Below are 23,455 nucleotides of genomic sequence, written 5' to 3' on the forward strand. Positions count from 1 at the left end.
TATAGTCTACGTTTTAATCGGATAAGAAAGCAAGGGAGAAATGTGCCTTTGGCTAATACACCTTTAACCCCAAGCTCATGATTTACAAAACGGTTGACTTTCTAACTTACTTTCCTGTGAATTGAAAAGTGAAAGCTCACATTTTATAAAAGGGAATAATGGCTCTGACCACTAATAACAGAGAACCATAGCATATTGGTCTACATTTTAGGAACAGCCTAAGGAAGGTTTCATTCCCTAAGGCATTTAGGGACTGGAACCTTACAAACCGAAATCATATAACATGGCTGCAAATGCAGCCACAGGATCAAATGCCAGCTTTGTATTTCTGAGCAGTAATGATATGGGTCTGTAAACTGTTGCTGCTAATTTACCCAATTGTAGACTTAGATTTTTATTTATACAACTAGAGACCTAGCTCATGAGTAGAACAGCAGATAGCCAGAGCAGGATTATACTAATACAAAGGCCTTTGATCTCAAGACCATCTGTTCTTCCAAGCTGTTTCACTATGATAAAAACACTTTGCTTTGGAAGGCCTGAGCTTCTAATGGCATGGTGCATATATCACATCTGAACAGAAGCCTCTTCTCATCTGGCCTTTGATAATTTATTTTATATAGATCTACTCACCTGATACATAAAGCCACTCATCCGAGGACTTGCAGACAACATTATCAAGACACTTGAAAACAGCAGAAAATATCGTTCCTCTTTCTCCTGAAGTAGAATACAACTCATGAAAGGGGGAACCGAAATTGGACTGCTTTTATTAAGACCATCTGAAATCATTCCCTTGAAAACTAGAACTTACATAATCATCAACCTGAGCATCTGCAGTGAGTTGCAAAAGGATAGCCAACTAAAAAGCACCTAATAAGTGTGTCCTGAGTGTGTGAATATAAGAACCCACATAGATTATGTACTAGTGTGACATGCTAGTCCTAGACACAAAGTAAGTTTCTCAAGGTTCACAGAACTAAAATATAACTCTGCTTTGAATAGTAGCAAAGTGAAACAACTTTCAACAGCTAAGAAATTTATTAATATTCACAGTCATTGAATTATTTCTAATCATTGATACTAGGATAATTATACGCCCAGTGGATGAAATACCTGCTGTTCAAGCATGTGGACCTAGGTTAGGATTGCTAGCAACATGTAAATGCTGAGCACAGCAGCAAGCATCTGTTACCAAGATGAATGGTGCAGGCTCGTAGGCAATCAGACCTGAGGGGCTCATTTGGCTCGCCAGTCTAGACAAAATCAGTAAGCTACAGAGTCAATGAGAAACAAAATTGGAGTGTAATCGTGGAAGAATTTATTGTCTCTACACAAATGCACATATATAGACAAGTGAATACACACACACACACACACACACACACACACATTGAGAGACAAAGTTTCTGTATGGCATGCAAGACAAATAAATAAATATATTTGACATTTTTAAATATAATGGCTTGGATTATTTGGTCTCATGAATGATACTGGAAATCCAACCCAGGGCCTTGAGCGTACTAAATCCACATTCTTCCACTCCCTATTTACCCCCAGCCCAATTCTGTGGGTGTTTGCGTAAGATATTTGTACACATCTATAAGAAACCATATTGCATTTCAATTTTTGTACACATTATATAATGACGAAATCCAAGTTTTTGGCATATCTATTGTCTTAAGCCTTTATCATTTCTTCATGATGAACACACTCAGAATCCTTTATAGGGCCAGCAAAATGGCACACTAGGTAAAGACTTGTCTGCTAAGCAAATCTGATAGATGATCTGAAGAGCTGAGTTTGATGCCCAGGTCCCATGTAGTAGAGAAGAGAACCAACTCCTACCAGTTGTCTTCTGACCTCTACATGTGTGCTTTGGCACACACATATACATACACAATAAACAAACAAACAAATAAGTTTATAAACTTCTTTTAAGATATATTATAATGCATTATTTGTCAACTACATTTTTATGATTTCACTAAAGGAAACCTAACGCACAAGGGCTGCTCTGATCCCCATAACAGAGTCACAGTAATTCCACTTCACACAATTATCCTCATGGCTGTCTCCTCATTCTCCTTTCCACTTGAGTAGATTAAAGCTTCACAGCTAACTGCTGGAACAACCATTATTCTCTCGGCTCTTTTTCTTGCCTAGTTTTCCTTCCACAAACATTGCTCTTCTTCATCAGCCTCTCCGGTTCTACTGGGTTCTCCTCTTTTGCCTTTAACATATGCTTATCGCTTTCTGAAGGACCTGGTTCACCCTATGTGGTTCCTCACTTATAATATCTCATTTCTTGACATTTTATTGCCAAATTACTCCCTGCCTTCATTTTCTCTCCATTGATCCCTTCCTAACTGCACTCTCCCGCTGCTCTCTCAAAGTCATCAATAACTGCCTTCTAGCAAAATCCAATGGCTTCTTTTTGGTCCTCACATTCCTTGACCTCTGAACCTTCCATAGCACTCAGCTTGCTGGCCACTTTCAAGTGTTCCTCCAGGAATTTCAATGACACCATAACCCCCAATTCTTTTCTGTTCTCCTATTTGTGTCCTGCACCCATCTCCACAATGGTTCCTCCTCCTTTCATCCAAAGATTTCATCCCAAAGCTGTGAATGACTAATAGTTACCCTCATTGCTCTAACTTTCCCCAGGGTGTCTGCAGTTTCAATAAGATTGCTTATTAACCCATAGTAATGAATCTCTGCCACAAGCATGTCAGAGGGTATAGAAAAGTGTCATGGAGAAGGGAGGCAACTCTAACACCCAATAAATCAAACCAGGTGACATGATCAACCTTTGTCCCCTACTGTAGCCTCTTCCTAAAAGAAATAATCCGTCTTTAACCGCTGTGCTTCTTTTTGGATATGTACTTCCTAGAAAGGTACATCTGCCAGAGACATTTAAATCTCTCTAACACTGACCTCTCACCTACATTTCCATGGTACATTAACAGCTGCTTACAGGACAGCTATGCACAAATACCTTGGGTCTTCTGAAAGTTAACAGGTGTAAAGTATATCTGCCATCTTCTGTATCCCATAAGTTACCCCTTTCTGTTGCCATTACCATCAAAAGGGTCTCAGAGTTACCCTTTTCTTCCATTCCCTCTGCCACTACCCTGATTGATCTTGACATAAGAACTAATAATGGAAGGGAAATATGAAACTCGGAAGAAGCAATGCTGAGGACTTACCTCACAGGCCCCATGCTGCATCACTACTTGAGACATAAAGATCACATTTCCCAAAGTCTTAATATCATCTCCTTCCCATGCCTGAATAGGTTCTGAAAGGATCTGCAATTCCAGCTGCTTTCTCTTTCTCAGATCTTGACACTGCCCCTGCGGATACCAAACAGACTATGATGCAATGGGGATTTGAACAAGACGAGATGGGGAAAGTTCTCAGAACAAGTTCAAAACAAGCCATGGCTTTTGAGCCCTTATTTCTCACTTTATCTTTTGTTCTTATTCCTATGATCATCTATGCTCCTGCCAGACAAACCAATACACTATGTAGCTGTTAGCCTTTCAAAGTCATAGGAAGAGGGGAGCATTCCCATTTTGTCAAAGCATCAAAATAAAGTGGTAAAGGGGGGGTATTTCTCCCTCCCCATGAAGAGTCTGGAGAGACAAGGAACAGATTCCTACCAACTAGAGCCAGAAAAGCAATCAGCCCTTCACTACCATAGGTAAATAGAGCTATAATTACAAAGCAACTTCACTATATGAAGTATGCTTACTCTCCAAAAAAATAGCAACTCAATAAGAAAAATGAACAAAATCACTCCCAGAGTTTTGAGAACAAAGACTGGCCAAAAATATTTATTTATTTATTTATTTATTTATTTATTTATTTAATGCCACCGTGAATCAAACTGAATTCATCATGAAACAGGCATGCAGTGTTCCAACTTTATTTAGGGAGCAACAGGACATTTTTATAAAATATTCAGGTTATTTTTATTCTTAAAAGGATTAGGGAAATAGTTATAAGTGGGTTTCATGATGATTAAGTTGGAAATTCAAATTAAGAAACAGTTTGCCAATATGAGAGGGAGTATGAAGAATATGGAGAGATATAAAACCTGTTTCAAAAGACTAAAGTTATCTTGGAGTGATTTAACAGTACTTATTCCAAAATGAATACAAGTCTAAGCAAATGATTTATTACGTTACTGCATCCAAATGAATGTAGTATAATTCTTTCTGGTGGTACGTTTTTCTATAAAAGTCTGTTGCTTCATTCAACTAAGACTTTAAGAAATAAATACACTACAGATTTTTAAAGCGCACATATTTGCATTAAATATATTGCCACCATCAAAACAAGTTTTAACATGACAAAAAGGAGACATGTTTGCTTTGTGCTGGGGCCCGGTACTTTGGTTTGTTGCTGTTACTGTTCAGACAGGGTCGTGCAGCTCAGGCTGGCCTCAACCTCACTATGTAGTTGAGGCTCTGATTTGAAAGTAGACCTCTTGTCTCAGTCTCCCAAGTGGTGGTCTTACAGGCCAACCCCACCACGCCTGGCAGACACTTGAATTTGCTGTACTGTTTGCTTGCCTGTTTTTTCAAAGGTCTTCTATGTTCCTTTACATAGAATGAATGCAAGAAAGACAGGATACAACCAGTACCATGCCATGGGTTTGCGTGAGCTCTTCTACAAAACTGAGCCATGTGAAATGCTAGCCACTGTGCTAGCATTTTACTATTTTTTCCCTAACAACAGGAATAAATTTCTCACTATACCTTGCCTGATCTCCAGCTTTCATTTAACCACTGACACGTCAGCTACTTATCTTTCAAAAGCAGTAAAAGTGAATTGATGGTGACTGGTAGGCCATAACCTTCCAGCAAGGATCAAAAGCTGAGCATGGGTCCAAATCCCACAGAATGCTTTAGAAATGTCAAATATATCGAAACTTAGCCCATTACTCAAAATAAAGGGTTATTTTTTTCTTTCTGAAATGGCATCCAACGGTTTTACATCAGTAGGTTCAAGGAGATAGGTTAACCTTGATGCTCAAGATGTAAGATTACTGCTACCTCTTGTAGCAGTCTATATTAAGCAACTTCATTTTAGTACACTGTTTTTCTTTTTAGGAAGAATTTCTTTTTCATATGCAAAAAAAAAAAACAAGTTCACATCTTTTGGCACAAATAGTGAAATTCAGTATTGATGCCAATCAGTGAATGACAAGTTATACAGACATAGGGTGTGCAAGGGGGTAAATGCAAAGAAATAAAAAAAAGGAACCCCCCACCTACACATCAATGCTTAATGTGGCCAAGGCTTTCAACTGTGACTGCTTTAGACCTTCAGCCTGGCAACCTTTCTTAGGTAGGCATACTCTGTGAAGAACAAAACCAAATGCAACAAATCATGGGCCTACTGTGCTCAGAGCTTATTGTTTCTCTCTGGAGGACTTTTGCTTAAGGAAAGAAACGGCACACACAAATCACTCTTTCAGCAACAAAGTATACAAAATGGAGAAGGACAATCTGAGAACGTCACCTACCATGAGTGTTTTGAATGCTATGATTGCTTTCAGAATATCCTGATGGTCTGGATGAGTGTCCTGTCAAAGGAATACATTTACAAACAGTATCAGCATGTGCGTATATGTATATAACAACCTTCAAAATAATGAAGAATAGATAAATAATAAAAACAGTATTAGAGGAGAATGGATGCTGCCATGGATGGAATGAGTTGAAAGTGTGACCACAAAAAGATAACCCAACAAAAGTGCATGTGTGCATGTGTGTGTGTGTGTGTGTGTGTGTGTGTGTGTGTGTGTGTGTATGTGTGTGTTGGAATTATCTTGTATCTTAGTTGTGGTTGATTACATGAATCCACACCTGTATTAAAATTCAAGGAGGGGCTGGAGAGATGGCTCAGTGTTTAAGCACACTGGCTGCTCTTCCAGAGGTCCTGAGGTAAATTCCTAGCAACCACATGGTGACATACAACCATCTGTAATAGGATCCGATGCCATCTTCTGTGTGTCTGAAGACAGCTAAACAAATCTTTTTTAAAAATTCAAGGAACTATGAACCAAAAGCAAGTTTATTTCTTCTTATCTTTTAACATTTTATTTTTATTTTATTTTTTAATTATATGTGGCTAGGAGAGAATGTGTATGTGCACCTGAGTGTAGATATTTGAGGAGGCCAGAGGCTTTGGGTCCCACTGGAGATAACCACAGTTACAGACAGTGACAGCAAGCAGACTTCGGGGCTGGGATCCTTTGCAAAAAAAAGTAGTATGAACTCTTAACTGCTGAGCTGTCTTTCCAGCTCCAGAACATTTCTTCTATTTTTCTTTTTATTTTTATTTCTCTTCCTTCCTTCCTTCCTTCCTTCCTTCCTTCCTTCCTTCCTTCCTTCCCTCCTTCCTTCCTTTCTCTCTCTCTCTCTTTCCTTCCTTCCTTCCTTCCTTCCTTCCTCCCTCCCTCCCTCCATCCCCCCCTCTCTCTTTCTTTTTTCTTTTCTTTTTTTTCTTTTTGACAGAGTTTCTCTGTATATAGCCCTGGCTGTCCTGGAACTCACTCTGTAGACCAGGCTGGCCTCGAACTCAGAAATCTGCCTGCCTCTGCCTCCCAAGTGCTGGGGTTAAAGGCGTGCACCACCACTGCCCGGCTCCCAGAAAATTTCTTAATCACTTAATTACTAGAAGCACTGGGATCCTAAATTCTGGCCCAGTTTTGAATTCTTAACTTATACTATACAACTGATTGTTTTGCACATAAAATTAAAATGTACTGCTATTTTTCTTTTGAACTGACAAGCAAATTTGTTGATAGTTATGGTATATGACGGTTTAATATATGCATATGCATATACACATTCACATTGTAGAATCTAGCCCATCACAGTTGACTTTTAAGACAATTTATAACATATCATATATTTAGTAACAACATTATAGTTGTCATTATTGAGGTAAGACTTCCCATTTCCCTGACCAGCAAATAATGGACTCCACAGATTTTTGTATGCTTCGATATGGTTACAGTTTGGTCTTTCTTTCCTCTCCTCTCCTCTCCTCTCCTCTCCTCTCCTCTCCTCTCCTCTCCTCTTCTCGTATTTCGTTGTCTAGGTTTTGTAGGATTTGGGTTTGATTTTTGAGAAAGATCTTGAAGCTGACTGGGTAGGGAGGAATAGAAGATCTTGGTGGACTTGGAGGAGGGGAAGAGTATGATCAAATATATTTAAATTTAAATTTATTTTAATTAATAAAAATTGAATAAATAAGTAATATTTACCATTACTAAATAATTACTCAGAGGGACATCACTGATCCTGTAGTGCAACTAGTATTGAGGTATATGGACATGGTAGGCATACTTCACTTAGGAGTATATGTACTGACTTCATGGATTCAGCTGAAGAACGGAGAAGGCCAGTTCTGCTCATCCAGTCTCAGGTAGAAAACATGGTAGAACAGACTAGAGATCTGACTCAGGCCACAGGCAGGATTGTCCATGGAAAATTAGTGTGTATTCTTTCACGGTAAATCTTATTTTATCAAGTGATTAGAAATTCGGATTGGCCTGGCCCAGTGCTACACTCCCAGAAAGGGGGATGCAGCATTTGATGGTCCCAATCTGAAGGAAGAGTCAAAGCCAATGTGACCAAACAGAGGCTGGCCTAGAAACAGATGAGGCCTGCAGGCAGACAGGCAGGCAGGAGGAGCTTAACTGTGTGTTCCTGAAGTTGTCAGTACTGCAGCATTGTGTTGTAGCACTGAGAAGTGACAAGCAGAGGCCACTGGTTTCTGAATTTTTATGACACGGAAGGAGGGGCAAACCTCAAACCATCTGCTGAACTGGTTTAGCATACAGAAAGGCATCCAGAGGTCAATGCCTTCTAGAGCCCCTATTGAAATCTCATTCTGGCAAACTTTCCTCACCAGCTCCCCGCTGTCTCCAACTTTAGGGCAGTCCAAATACAGTTTTTTCACACGGAGGTGAGCTCTTAAGACTTACAAATGCTGACAAGAACAGTAGCTTTTTTCTTTAAAGATAATCAACCCCTTTAAAACCTCAAAACCTTTCCCCAGACACAGGAAGAGCAACTATGGTAAACACAGTCGTTGCCGCCCACGCCTCCACATCCAGTGCCAGATCACAAAAGAGCTGTGTGTTAAAAGATTTTGCTGAAAGGACCCTGATATAGCTAGCTGTCTCTTGTGAGGCTATGCCGGGGCCTGGCAAACACAGAAGTGGATACTCACAGTCAGCTATTGGATGGAACACAGGAGGAGCTAGAGAAAGTACCCAAGGAGCTGAAGGGGTCTGCAACCCTATAGGTGGAACAACAATATGAACTAACCAGTACCTCCAGAGCCCGTGTCTCTAGCTGCATTTGTAGCAGAAGATCGCCTAGTTGGCCATCATTGGGAAGAGAGGCCCCTTGGTCTTGCAAACTTTATATGCCTCAGTACAGGGGAATGCCAGGGCCAAGAAATGGGAGTGGGTGGGTAGGGGAGTGGGGCAGGGGGAGGGTATAGGGGACTTTAGGGAAAGCATTTGAATAGATGAAGTAAATACCTAAAAAAAAATCTCAAGATTTGGGTGCTCAGACTTGCTTATCAGACCTCGTTGCAAGTCCTAATATTTAGAAAAGATTGTAGCTACACTACATTATGAGTACATTTTAAGTTCCTAAACAAAAATGTGAGTGGACTTTGATGTAAAGACACTGGTGGGCAGTGGAGAGTAGTATTGGATCCATTTATAATCTTTAAGGAGGGCCAGAGTCAGAAAATCAAATGTCCACATTGTTCCCATCTGGGACAAACATCTTTTTCTTTTTTTGTGTTTTCTTCTCCTGACTTTTGGTTTGGTCTTCATGTTTTTTAACATTGGTTTGCAAAACAATAGAGATTTGTAGGTCTGAATGCCAAAGAACCATCATGTACAGACAAGTTGGCAATAGAAAACCAAGGCAGTAGTTCTCAGTCGTCCTAATTCTGTAACCCTTTACATTTCCTCATGTTGTGGGGACCCCCAACCATAACCTTATTTCATTGCTACTTCATAACTGTAATGTTGCTACTGTTGTGAATCACAATGTAAATATCTGATGTGCAGGATAGCTGATATGTGATCCCAGTGGAAGGGTTGTTCAGCTGCTGAAAGGGTTGCAACCCATAGTTTGGGAACCACTGACCTAAGTCAATAAATGAGCACAGCCTTAAGGGAAGCAACAGGGCCAAGATCTGGAGGAGAGAGGAAGAATTATAACTGTGTATCTTATTTGGTTGTATAAAGAGGGATGCTGGAATACCATTCAGGAAGAGGGAAGAGCTCATCAAGTTGACTTGGAAACCATGATGTTTTCTGGATTCTTAATAAAGTTGGTTTGGCCCAGATGTCCCTCAACAGAGGAATGGATACAGAAAATGTGGTACATTTACACAATTGAGTACTACTCAGCTATTAAAAAGAATGAATTTATGAAATTCCTAGCCAAATGGATGGACCTGGAGGGCATCATCCTGAGTGACGTAACACATTCACAAAGTAATTCACACAATATGTACTCACTGATAAGTGGATATTAGCCCAAAACCTAGGATACCCAAGATATAAGATACAATTTGCTAAACACATGAAACTCAAGAAGAATGAAGACTGAAGTGTGGACACTATGCCCCTCCTTAGAATTGGGAACAAAACACCCATGGAAGGAGTTACAGAGACAAAGTTTGGAGCTGAGACGAAAGGATGGACCATCTAGAGACTGCCATATCCAGGGATCCACCCCATAATCAGCTTCCAAATGCTGACACCATTGCATACACTAGCAAGATTTTATCGAAAGGACCCAGATGTAGCTGTCTCTTGTGAGACTATGCCAGGGCCTAGCAAACACAGAAGTGGATGCTCACAGTCAGCTATTGGATGGATCACAGGGCTCCCAATGGAGGAGCTAGAGAAAGTACCCAAGGAGCTAAAGGGATCTGCAACTCTATAGGTGGAACAACATTATGAACTAACCAGTACCCCGGAGCTCTTGACTCTAGCTGCATATGTATCAAAAGATGGCCTAGTCGGCCATCACTGGAAAGAGAGGCCCATTGGACACGCAAACTGTATATGCCCCAGTACAGGGGAATGCCAGGGCCAAAAAAAATGGGAATGAGTGGGTAGGGAAGTGGGGGGGGGGAGGATATGGGGGACTTTTGGGATAGCATTGGAAATGTAATTGAGGAAAATATGTAATAAAAATATAAAAAAATAAAAAATAAATAAAGTTGGTTTGGAGGCAGACCATCTGCTTTGTGCAGTGCTGAGGACACCAGTTGGTAGCGGACCTTGCCTAAAGCTTGCCTTTCCTTACCTCCATATGTCGTTCCAGTTCTTGCAAGAGAGTAACATACTTTTCCAGTCGCATGAATGGTTTGCTGAGACTTGTTGTTAGAATGAGGATACCCGGGCTGGATGCACCTTGATTTTCCATGAATCGTTCTAGATCATCACTAGAGAAAAACAATGAGTATATTTTGAAGATTGCTAAATATCTGATGCCGAGTATCAACTTACTGTGTTAGTATAATTTGCACAGTGAAAACAGCCATTATTCATCTCTCCGATGTCATCGGTTCTGTGGCCAGCACAGGGGAGATGATGATGGGCCACACCTGAGATCCCTGGTGTTATTTACCCATTCAGCACCTACTGGTGGAGCAGCTATGGGGAGAAGATTCTGTTCTTAGATAGTACTGCTACAGCAATGAACAAAAGTTTCCCACCTTTAAGGATTCTGTACCCAGGTGGCAGGGTAAAGAGTCTATCAGATGACCTCAATCTCGTGTTAAAATAGTATGCTTTCTTGATCAGCTCAAACATTCTACTCATTTGCTGGTCTGATGCCATGATTAACAACTTAGTAAACTCTCCATCTCACTCTACTCTGCTCTTCTAGAACCAAAGGCTATATTCGGGCAGCAGGGGGTTGGTATGGCTAAGCAAAGAGTTACTTTGAGTAAGACCTGACTGAGTACAGTTCTGCAGTTTATCTGAACATTCCCATGAGGTAGCATCTTAGTGGAGATACAAGTACATTTCATGACCCTAGACCTATAAATGTATAAATCTCACATGCTGCTTCTTCTTTCAGTACCTTTCCAGATTGTCTCCATCTATGACGGCTGGGACTGTAAGGTGATTCAATATACCCTTTGAAAAATAGAGAGGTGTGGTAGCAATTGCTGTCCTAGCTCTCAGAACATAGGAGAAACTCCAGCAATTTGAGGTCAGCCTGAGTGACCTAATGACATCTAGGGCCCACTGGGATAAAGAATGTTGTATAAAATAATGAAAGAAAAAAGATGAGAAAGAAGGAAAGAAGAAAGAAAGATGGAGAGGAAGGAGGGAAGTGAGGAGAGGAGGGAGGGATGAAAAGGAAGAGATACAAGAAAGATGGAGAGAGAATGGGAGGAAGGAAATGGGAAAAAAAGATAGAATTAGAAAGAGGAATCTACTTCCTTGGAACTCAATTTGAATCTTTTGCTTTCTCCCTTGACCACTTAACTCCCTTGGTCATCTGTACACGTTCAGCCATTTCCAGATTTCCTTGGGTGTTTTCATTCCTGTCCACCCCACCCCCCTCCATCATACAAGTCTAAGCTGTCATCAGCTCCCATCTAGCAGACTGCTGTAAGCTAACTGTTTCCTAGCTTACTGTCTTTCCCTGTCCACCATCCTGCAATAGTGCTTTAGTACCATAACTTTCCCATCAAGAACTTCTAAGGTCGTCTTAACTTTTGAGATCCCTACTGGACTCACTAACATTCAAACTCACCCCATGCAAGAGTTTTCTACTAAAGAGTGGCCATGTTTTAATTAAAAATACTTTATATTGTGAACCCCAACTGTGGAATTACCACAGCTTGTGAAATGAGTTCAAAGAAACCCTACTATCAGCAATAGAGTATAAATAGAGTTGAAAATGGAGAAACTTGCAAGTGATCCCTATTTTAAATGAACACTCTCTCCTCAGGTTTCTGGGCTTGGTCAAGGATGCAGTTTCAGCAACCACACAGCAGCTCTGACTATGTAGTACCGTATGCATGTCAAGGGGGAAAGGGCTGACGATGACTGCCTTAGGGAATGCTGTATCACAAGTGAACAGTCGCATCAAATCATCACTGTTCATCAAATCGTCCACTTTCACAGCCATGTTCTAGAAGCAGCTGAGGGTAAGTGCCTGAACCTCAAGTAATACATGCATAAGACAGAAAACCAGGAGCTGGAGAAAGACTTGGTGGTCAAAGCATATACCTTTGCTCTTGTAAGGGACCAGCTAACAACTGCCTCTAACTCCAGTTCCAGGGGATCTGACACCCTCTTCTGGATCCTATGGGCACTTTCACTCACATGTACACATACCACCCCCCAGAAACATAATATACATGGATAAAAAGTAAAAGGAATCCTTTAAAGAACAGATAAAACTTACTTTCTAATTAAACTGTTTGGATTAAGCTAATGGAATTTGTAAGGTTGCCATTTTATGCTAAGCATTTTGGTATAGGTGTTTTCTCCATTTTATAATTGAGAAACCTGAGGTCTAGGAAAGCAAATAGCTGGTGGTGGCTATATGGTAGGTCTGATGCCAACCTTGGGACTGTCAACATCACCACCCTGAGGGATTTTTTTATGTCAACTTTAGCCAACAGATGCATTATCATTACCTTTTCAAGACACAAGCCTGGCTAGAATCTTATCTTTGAAATCGCCTAGTACCCATGATTTGCAGCTTAATGGATAATCGTCTGATGTTTAATTTCCAACCAAGAGATAAAGAGGCATTAAAAGTCATCACTTATAAAATATTAGTAAGAAAGTGCATTTGAGCAGCCATGCAATCTAAAGAAAATAGCTGTGCTCGTTTCCTTTCAGTTTGGTAAATTTGCTTTGTGTTTCCTTTCTATGACTCAAGGACTGTCAATCTTCCAGAGCCTGCTCTAATTGCTGTGAGAGTTGCAGCAATTGATAGCATGGGCTCATGGACACTGTGCTATTGCTTCCCAAGAAGCAGGCTAATTCTTAGGCTTGGTAAACATCATAAAGCTATTTAACTTTAAAAAAAATAACATGAGACACCTGTCTTGGATAACAACAGATTATTGGGAACAAAAGAAACTGTTACTGGTGAAATGAACCCAATCGTGGTATAGAGATACTATCTGGACTGATAAATTGATTCCAGGAGACATACTTTATTTAGCTAAATAAACTTAATATGGAAAGTAATATTATGTGTAAATAAAAATATACAAATGTATAATCATTATAGCAAAAAACCAATATAGTTTGAAGTGGTTTTTACTTTTAAATAGCTTTAAAGAAGATCTTATTTTATTTCATAATGTGCGTGGGTGTGTTGCCTGCATGTATTGTTTGGGTATGTATGTGCTGAATCCCCTGGAACTGGAGATTCCCATGGTTGGGGGCCAATATGTGGGTGCTGAGAATTGAACCCAGATCCTCTGCAAGAGTCGTCATTGTTCTTAACTGCTGAACCATCTCTCTAGTCCTCACTTCACTTTTTAGCTACTTGAGGAAGGTCTCATGTAGCTTAGGCTGACCTTTGCTATATAGCAAAGGATGGCTTTGAACTCCTGATCTTATTGCCTCAGATGGGCTTACAAATGTGTATTACCACAACAGGCTCAAGCCTTGCTTTTGAAGCCTAATATTATTCATAAGAAACACTTTTCAATGAATTTATGAATGCCATTTCAAATTCAATATACATTTGCTTCATAGAAAATATGGTTGATGGGGCTGTGTTATATTCTGGGTTGGGCTGGAAGAGTGGAGAAAAACATGCTATGTCATAATAACACTAGAGTGCTTAATTAGTCTCTATAACAATGTTCCTGGGGCCACTGAGGTGGCTCAGTCGGTAAAAGTGCTTGGAGTGGGAGTCTTTACAAGTGATCTGAGTTTCATCCCTAAGACCCACACTGGAAGGAAAAACTAATTCCTTGACCTCTACACTTGTGTTATTGTAATGCAACACACACACACACACAGGCACACACACACAGGCACACACACACAGCAGAGAGAGAGAGAGAGAGAGAGAGAGAGAGAGAGAGAGAGAGAGAGAGAGAGAGAGAGAGAGGCACTAAATTGGTATGTCAAAAACTTTTTCTGAGGAATCTTCGTGCAGACTTTTAAGGAGAATGAATACAGCCCTAACCTAGCAGAGGGTCAATGACTCCTCCTCCCCACCTTCCTCCCTCCCTAACAGCCTCTCTTTGGAATTGTGGTGTCCTGGCATGAGGAATGGGAAGCTTTGAGTTCTAGCCAGTGGAAAAGACACTTTTCTTTTCTTTCTTTCTTTTTTTTTATTCTCCAATGTTAGATTATCTGCTTTCTGTTTATTTGTAAACAGCCTTTGATAGCCTTCTAAATCAATAGTATATAGTATGTGCTAGCTTTCAGTTCCTGATTCTCCTGCTTTTAACTATCAAATGCTGGGATTATAGGCATACCTACACCCACCACATGTGATTTGTCTGCTTTTTGTCCCCACCACTTTTTTTTTAAATGGGACTAGCCAGTCTCAGTGCATTCCATGACTCCTCAAAGACAGAAACAAAACACGATTAAGGCTTAGAATTGTCACCTGTGTTCCTTGTTCACAGAGCAAATGGCTAGTTCTTTGGAGGTTTTCTCAAAGTCATCATGACTAGCAAGCATAGTAAACAGAGGATGAGGACTTGAGAAGAAGAAAAGTATACAGGGTATCTGTGATAGCCACTGCAATGGCAAGGGAAATGATGTTCACAACTGTTGGTGCACACTCTCTTCTCTTCTCTTGTCTCTCTTTTCAACCCTCTCCCTCGTGGAAAGGGTGGATGGGTGCTATACAAAAGCTCGGGGAAGAAGTGGGTATTTCTGTAAGGGAGCAGTTATTCCCAAGAAGAGCCAGAAAGGTACCTTAACAAGTCAGCAGGGGAGAGGAAGGGGAAATCCCAGAAGACCTCACCCAGTGGATCACAGAAGACAGTAGCAGCCATTCAAATATATGTAAATATGGGGACCCAGCAAAGCTGGTGCCTGATTACATATGCAAATTCAGGCAAGACTTCACCACATTTAACATAAGGCATCTTACGCAGGGCATCTGATTTGAAGGTTGAATCTGTTTTCATGGCCAACAGGTGCATGTGAGCATTTCTGGTTTGATATTGCCACCTACAGACCCAAAGGCAGAAGTTCACCTGGGCAGGACAACTTGAGAAGGCAGAGAGAAATCCACTGATGTCCCCTATTTCAGTAGAAGCCTTCATCAAAACACAACCTCAATCTGGAGTTTCTGTGAGCTTCGTTCAACTGGGTTTTGTATTTCATCTGTCCTCAGTGAGCCAGAGATCCATGCAAAATAGAAGATACACTCAAAGCCCAACTGAGAGAGACCTTCCAGCATTTCAGTTTAATGTCATCTCATCCATGGAAATAGGTCAGAAATTTACTTCTTGGGAGATTCCAGTGAGTCTTCTATCATTTTAAGATGTATTATAAAGTGCTCACAAAATCACCACTAATTAATGTTCAAGGAAGGCAACTGATATTTAGAAGTTATTTGAATCCTACCATGTAACACAGCTTCTAACTGACACAGTATAAAAGTGATTTAAAAAACTAGGATCAGATCAGGTAAAGTGCACATATACAAGCATAAAAAATAAATTAGGGGGTTAAAGAGATGGCTCAGTAGTTAAGATTGTTTGCTATGAAATTAAATTCTGAGTTCTATAGTTCATCCCTTTGTTAAAAACAAAGGTATCATGAATTTTGCAGGCAAATGTATGGGACTTAGGAATATCATCCTGAGTGAGGTAACCCAGTCCCAAAAGGACATGCATGGTATGTACTCACTGATAATTAGCCAGAAAGTGCAGAATACCCACGATACACCCCACAGGCCCTAAGAAGTTAAATGAGAAGAAAGGCCTAAATGAGGATTTTGAATCTCACTTAGAAGGGGGAGTAAAAAAAGTTATAGGAGGCAGATGGAGGGAGGGAACTGAGAGGGAGAGGGGATGAGAGGGGAGTAGGAGGGCTTCAGGATCAGATGTGGGGAGAGACAGGAGAGATAGCCATGAGAAGTAATGGAAATCTGCAGCTAAGGTTGGGGGTGGGGACATCTTGAGGTTGTATCAGAGACCTGAGATATGGGAGGCTCCCAAGAATCAGTGGGGGTGACCTTAACTGAGACTCACAGAAGTAGGGATGTGAAACCTGAAGAGGCCACCTCCTGTAGCCAGGCAGGAATCCCAGTGGAGTAATGGGGACACCTACTCACAAAACTTTTGACTCCAAATTTATCCTGTCTATGAGAAATGCAAGGATGAGAGATGGAGCAGAGATTGAGGGAATGGCCAACCAATAACCAGCCCAACTTGAGAACTATCCCATGGACAAGCACCAATCCCTGACACTATTAATGATACTCCGTCATGCTTATAGATAGGAGTCTAGAATGGCTGTCCTCTGAGAGGCTCTACTCAGCATCTGACTCAAACAGATGCAGACACCCACAGCCAAACTGTGGATGGGGCTTGGGGACTCTTATGGAAGTATCGGAGAAAGGATTGCAGCCTCTAAGGGGATAGGAACTCCACAGAAAGACCAACAGAATCAACTAACCTGAACTCTTAGGGCTCTCAGAGTCTGAACCACCAACCAAAGAACATACAGGGCTGAACCTAGACCTCCCCACACATATGCAGCAGGTGTGCAGCTTGGTCTTCAGGTGAGTTCCAAACAACTGAAGCAGGGGCTGTCCCTAAAGCTGTTGCCTGTCTGTGGAATCCATTTTCCTAACTGGGCCGTCTTTTCTGGCCTCGGTGGGAGAAGTGCCTAGCCCTGCAGAGATTTGATGTGCCAAGGTGAGGCGATCTCCAGGGGGAGCTCCACTCTCTCAGAGGAGAAGGGGAAGGGGTGGCCATAGACTATGGGAGGGGAGACCTGGAGGGGGACAACAATTGGGATATAAAGTGAATAAAAAAACAAATAAATAAAATAAAGCGGTGAAAGATAAATAAACACGTTGTGGGGCTAAAGAGATGACTCAGTAGTTAAGACTGCTTGCTACAAATCATGAGTTCTGCAGTTCAGATCCCAGCACTCAGGTAACTAGCTGCATGTCCACTAAATGCCTGTAGCTGAGCTCTGGGCGATCCAACACCCTTGTCTGGCCTCTGCGCTACACGGGTGATTTCCCCTCTCCTCCCCACTTTCTCCAACACACAAACAAACCAAGCAGGAAAACCAAGAAAGTGGTGATGAGTTCTATTTTCTTCAGTGAGCTATGCATAACAAATGCACATAATACAGTCTCTAGAAATTACTCTGATAGGATATAGCAGAGAAATATTTGCTCTTGAAGATGTGAAAAGATAAAGGGTGCCAATCTACTGTACCCTTTTCTCTTTTCTTCACAGCTACAGTTTCACAGATAGCATACTCCATGAAAAGATCACCAAATCCCTTAGAGAAGGGTCCACAGATGCATTTCACCAAAATGGGCATGCCACCAACATATCCCGTCCTCTTCAATTCTAAGTAAAAGGAACTGAATCCCAAGCAAGTAAGGCTGGAGAGTAGGGCACGCCCCTTCCTCTAGACCTTGCATATAAAGTGGAGGCTATACTAGGAGAGTAGAAGGCTGAAAATACTTGGGCTTCAGGTGAAGGACAAGGGTGTCATACTAGGTGAGGCGCAGAAGGATGGCAAAAGTTTTCTCTCTTCTGAGTGGGAATGTTGATAGTGAGGTTTTGTGAATGACTGAACATTAAGAACTAGCAACTGTAACTTCCTTCTTCTAACTGTAACCTGAGACTGCTTCCCTACAGATACCTATAAAGACCGACTGAGACCAGCTAACTCCTCTTCTTGCGCCGGCTGTACTTGGGTTGTTGCACCACTACATCAGAGTGCACATGGCCTCTGTGGTCACAGGTTTTCTGTTCACTTATCTGCCTGTGTTCATGTACTCACTCCATGAATCAGGTCAATCTCTGAAGCCACACTGGCCTCAGCAACTGGGTGAGCTCATTTAGACCTAGTCTCAGAAAAATAAGGTGAATAGTAATTAAAGAATATACTGAACATTGGCTTCTGGGCTCTGTGTGCACATGCATGTGTGCTCACGGATGAATCTGTGCACATACAGAGTACAAAGCAAGGGCATGCCCCAGCCTCTTTAGCTCCTTATCTGGTGGCATGATTTCTCTTTGCCGTGCTCCTGCCAATGATGTGAGCCTCCTCACAAAAGCCAAAAAAAAAAAAAAAATGTCAGCACCATGGCCATGAGCCATCTAGATTCAGAAGCCTTATAAAGTTACCCAGGTTCAAGTATTTTGTTATGGAAATGAACAACATACAATTATACCTCCTTTTTACTAAATTTTACCAATTTTTCTTACTAACATACCCAATGGTTCTTCTCAGATATATCTTTCTAGTTACATAAGGATGAACATTCTGCCAATGTAGAATAAATTCCGCAGAAAAGTGGCTGAAAGGGTAAAATTAAAAGAGCAACAATAGAGCCCAGAGCTATTGAGAGCTGACAGCAGAAAGTAGTACTGAGCCTGGATGAAATAACCACTGGAGACAGCTAGTAGCTATATTGAGAATTGCTGTGGACCATTAATGGCTTTGTGATTCCCATTTCCTACTCCACCCACCACTTCACTGTTGGTTGATGGGTATTTGCTAAATTTGTTTTTAAGTGACACATTAAAAAGTATGAAAATATACATACCACACAAAAATATATAAATAAACAAAACTTGAAAGCAAGGGTCTTGTGGCCCAAGCCAGTTATGCAAGAGGATCACAAGTTTGTCCTGTCTGGTCTATAAAGGGAGCCTGAAAATTCAGTGAGAACCTGCCTCAAAATAAAAAATGTAAAAGAGGCAGAATGTTTGTGTATCGTGCATTAGGTCGTAGGTTCAATCTTCAGTATCAACAAAAAGGAAAAATATATAAATTCAAAATGCTCTAATATCACAATCATGGCAGATAACACAATAATATCCTATCATGCAGACTAAAAATGAAATTTAAAAATTAATATATTAATGAATCATGAGATAAACATTAGAAAAACTATAAAATAGGACATTAAAATGAAAATTATGTAGAAGAATGAAACACAAGTATGCACTTTTTATCAATATATTTTCTCTTTCTTTGGTATTTCTGTTTTCACTTCTATGAACATTTCAAAATGACTTCTCATCAAAATAGCTTTTGTAACATTCAAGATAACCACAAAAAACCCTGTATAGTAGACAACCAAGAAAACATAAGACAAGAATCAAAACATACCAATAGAGTAAATCACTTAACCACCAAGGTAGATTGTAAGACAGGGAGGCAAGAGGAAACTCCAGTTGAACTTGAAAACTAGTTACAAATGGCTCTCATTCTATTGACAATTACCTGAATGTAAATAGAACTGAATGGATTAACAAAAGCAAGACTCAACTATATGTTATACAGAAGAAACTTGACGCATCTAAAATTAAAAATGAAGGTGGCTAGATATTGTGGCTTATGTCTGTAATTCTAACACAGAGTCAGGAAGATAAGTCTGCAGCCAGTCTGAGTTAGACAGGACGATTCTGTCACAAAGATGTTCTATACAAATGGAGTCCAAAATAAAGCAGGAATATTCACAAAATAAACTTTAAATCTCAAGCAGTAAAACAACACTCAATAACGATAAGAGTCAATTCAGTAAGACAGAACAACAATTCTATGTACTCAGTATATGAAGCCCAAGCAAGTAAATATGTAAAAAAAAAAATCAATAAACCTGAAGGAAGAGACAAACTCCAACATAGTAACAACTGGAGACTTTAACACCTTTCCTTCAGCAGTAGTAGACAAGCACAACAAAGGAACATTAGAATAAAATTGCAGACTAGACCAAATGGACCTCATAGACATGAAGAAAGCATTCCAGACAGCAGCTGCAGACAACTTATTCTTCTCAGCAGCATATAGAACATTCTCTGGAATACATCAAACAGCAGACTAAAAACAAATCCAACATGATGCATTAATACTGTGAGTCTATAATAAGAAAAACTTTGGAAACTACAGAATTCCATGTAATTTTGGCAACTTGGTATTGAATAACCCATAGATCAAGGAAAGACTAAAAAAAAAAATAACAAAAAAAAACCCTCTTTGAAACAAATAAAAATTGAGACACATCATGCCAAAAGTTCTGGTACACAGAAAAAGTACACTAAAAGGAAATTTTCATTTCTTCTTTGAGACAGCTGATATCACAGAAGTGCACAGAGATCTTTGGAGATTAGTATGAGCAAGTATACAGTCTCAGGTTGGATAGAAGAAATGCAGAAATTCTCAGACATATACTTTACCAAAACTGAAACATGAAAAAATTGAAAACCTAAACAAACCAATAAAGTAATGACATTGAATCATAAATAAGTCTTCCATCCAAGAAAAGCCCAGGACCAGTGAGTGTTACTGATAAATTCTTCTTTTGAAAGAATAAATACCAGCTCTTCTTAAACTATTCCAAAGCAGCATATTTAGAAGATTATTCATCTTGATCAAGTGAAGTTCATCCAATAGTATAAGCACAGCTCAGTATTCACCGAATAATGAACACAATATACCACGTCAGCCCAATGAAGGGCCAAAACCGTATTATTTTATGGTTATTGCCTTATGGTATGCAGAAGAAAGTACTGGATAGACTTCAGCATGCCCTCATTATAAAACCAAACAGCTAACGTTATACCAAATAGGGAAAATACGGATTCTTATTTCTCTAAGATCTGAAACAAAACAAGGATGCTCACTTTCACCACTTTAATTCAACTTCAGTACAAAATTCCTAGCCAAAGAAATCAGGAAGAAGGCAAAAAGGAAGCTCATCTAAACTAGAAAAGAGGAAAACAGATTGCCAATGTTTACAAAAGGTGCAAACATATAATAAATGATATAGCACAGGAAAAGATATATGTGTAAACATATAATAAATGATATCGTACAGGAAGAGCTCGATATCTTAGAACTAATAAACAAACTTAGCGACATAGCAAGATAGAAAACTAAATAGCATCACTGTGTGCCAATGCTAAATTATCTGAAATAGAAACCAAGAGAGTAATCTCAATTATAGCAGCTATCAAAAAATGAACTATCTAGGAATAAATTCAATCAGAGGTGAAAGATGCCTAAAGTGAGAATCATGAAACCCTGTTGAAAAGAAATCAAAGAGAACCCAAGGAACAGGAAGTCATTATTCATTATTAAAATGGGCAGGGCTGGGGCCATGTCTCTGTGGATAACAGCTTTACTGTACAAACTTGGCAGTCTGAGTTTGATTTCAGGATAGAAAGAGAGAACCAACTTCCAGTAACTGTCCTCTAAGTGCCACATGGCATGAATAGACCTTTACTCACATTTACATTACACACCTAAATAAGTGCTATCCAAAGAAATCCAGATTCATTACAACCCATATCAAAACCCCAGTGATATTCTTCATAGAATTAGTAAAAGAATCTAAAATCTACGTAGAACAACAACAAAAAGGGGAAAGCACAGCAGTCTGGAGAAGAGGGCATTACACTGATTTCAAAACACGCCACAGTGTTGCAGCGAGCCAACAGCATGGACTAGCCATCAGAACAAACACAGAATCATAGACCAATGGAGAAGCGTAGAGAGTCTAGAGGAAAACTGACTTTTGACAAGGGTAGAGATCACAGTGAAAATGTAGTCTTAATGAATGATGCTGGAAGAGCTGGTCATTCCCATGCACTACAAAGAAACTAGACCTTCTTTTACCAGTTATAAAGATCAACTCAAAATTGATCCCAGACTTAAATGTAAGACCAGAAGCTGTGAGTCTAATAGAAAAAGGCGGGGATGAGCAATAAAGTACAAAAATAACAAAAAGGTGTGTGTGTGTGTGTGTGTGTGTGTGTGTGTGTAGGTGGGTGTGTTGCAATGGGGGGGGGGAGCAGGTGATACTTGTGACCCATCCTGGTAACCTGAGTTTGATAGTGGAAGGAGAGTCCTCTGGCCTTTACACATGTTCTGGTATACATGTGCACATACATATAATAAATAAATGTAATTTTTAAAAATAGCAAGAGGAGAAATAGGCTTATGTCAAATAATCTATAGAATGGAAGGAAATATTTTCAAAATATACACTTGACAAAGACTTTAAAAGAAAAACTCAAAAAGTCAGTGACCAAAATCGTTTACCTGATTTAAAAATTGAAATATGCATTTCTCAAATGAAGATCACACAAATGTCCAACAAATAATCAGGGAAAGGCAGTGAGGTTACTAGTAAAATACCAATTACCAAATGGTAAAATAAATAAATAAATTCCAAATTATTATAAGGATGTGGGAAATCCAGAGCTCATGCACACTGTTGATGGAATGTAAATTAGCCCAGATAGCATGCAAAAATACAGTATTTTGAAGTGCAGAGATTCCTCAAAAAATTAAAAAATAACAACTGGGTATGTGTCCAAGGGAAATCAGATCAGTATGTTGTAGAAACATTCGATTCTCATGTTTACCACAACACTATCCACAATATCCCAGACATAGAACCAACCTAGGTATCCACTAACCAGCAAATGTGGTGCAGGTGAACAAAGAAACAATATTCAAACTATTAAAAAAAGAAAGAAAGAAAGAAAGAAAGAAAGAAAGAAAGAAAGAAAGAAAGAAAGAAAGAAAGAAAAGAACAAAATAGCATTATCTGTGACAACATAGATGGAACTGGAGATAATTATGCTAAGTGAAAAAAGGCCAGGCAAAGAAAGAAAAAAATGTTATGATCTCACTCGCACATGGTTATTTTAGAAAGCTGGTCCCATGGAAGTTAACTTAGAGAGTAATGGAGTTGGAGGGAAAAGCTTGAGCCATGGGTGTGAAGTTACCTAGAGAGGAGCAAGCTGTTCTATTGCACATTGAGATGATCCAGTTAACAACAGCACATCTTAACAAACTAGATGAAATGATTTCACAAATTTTCATCATAAAGAAATGCTAAATGTATCAATATATAGATATGTTTAATATGTAAATATTAGACAGCATGTGTGTGTGTGTCTGTGTGTGTCTGTGTGTGTGTGTGTGAAAGCATTACTTGGTAAAAATAAGGCTCATTAAGAGATAAAACTATGAAAATAAATCTGATGATGAAAAAAATAAGTTCTTGATCCATCACTCATGAATGGAAAAACAATATGTGGGTATCTATATTACAGAATTCTTAAAATTATTTTTATTTATATGTATGTTTATGTGATATGAGCCTATGCCCATGACTATAAGATCAGAAGAAGGCATTGGGCTCCTTTGAGCAAGAATTACAGGTAT

General features: G+C 39.7%; 1 protein-coding gene across 10 annotated transcripts in view; it reads right to left on the reverse strand.

The window, feature by feature from the left end:
* Positions 1 to 23,455, reverse strand: part of Arhgef6 (Rac/Cdc42 guanine nucleotide exchange factor (GEF) 6) — a 107,274-nt gene that overhangs the window by 14,269 nt on the left and 69,550 nt on the right. For all 10 annotated transcript variants that reach the window (XM_006528314.3, XM_006528315.3, XM_006528313.3 and 7 more), the window contains 4 exons: positions 10,368 to 10,506; positions 5,537 to 5,596; positions 3,210 to 3,356; positions 634 to 720 (listed from right to left, as the gene is read on the reverse strand). In XM_006528314.3, coding sequence (XP_006528377.1) covers positions 634 to 720; positions 3,210 to 3,356; positions 5,537 to 5,596; positions 10,368 to 10,506 — 433 coding nt within the window. The remainder of the gene's footprint in view (positions 1 to 633; positions 721 to 3,209; positions 3,357 to 5,536; positions 5,597 to 10,367; positions 10,507 to 23,455) is intronic.

The sequence above is a fragment of the Mus musculus genome, chromosome X, assembly GCF_000001635.26.
Source record: "Mus musculus strain C57BL/6J chromosome X, GRCm38.p6 C57BL/6J".
Taxonomy (NCBI): Eukaryota; Metazoa; Chordata; class Mammalia; order Rodentia; family Muridae; genus Mus; species Mus musculus.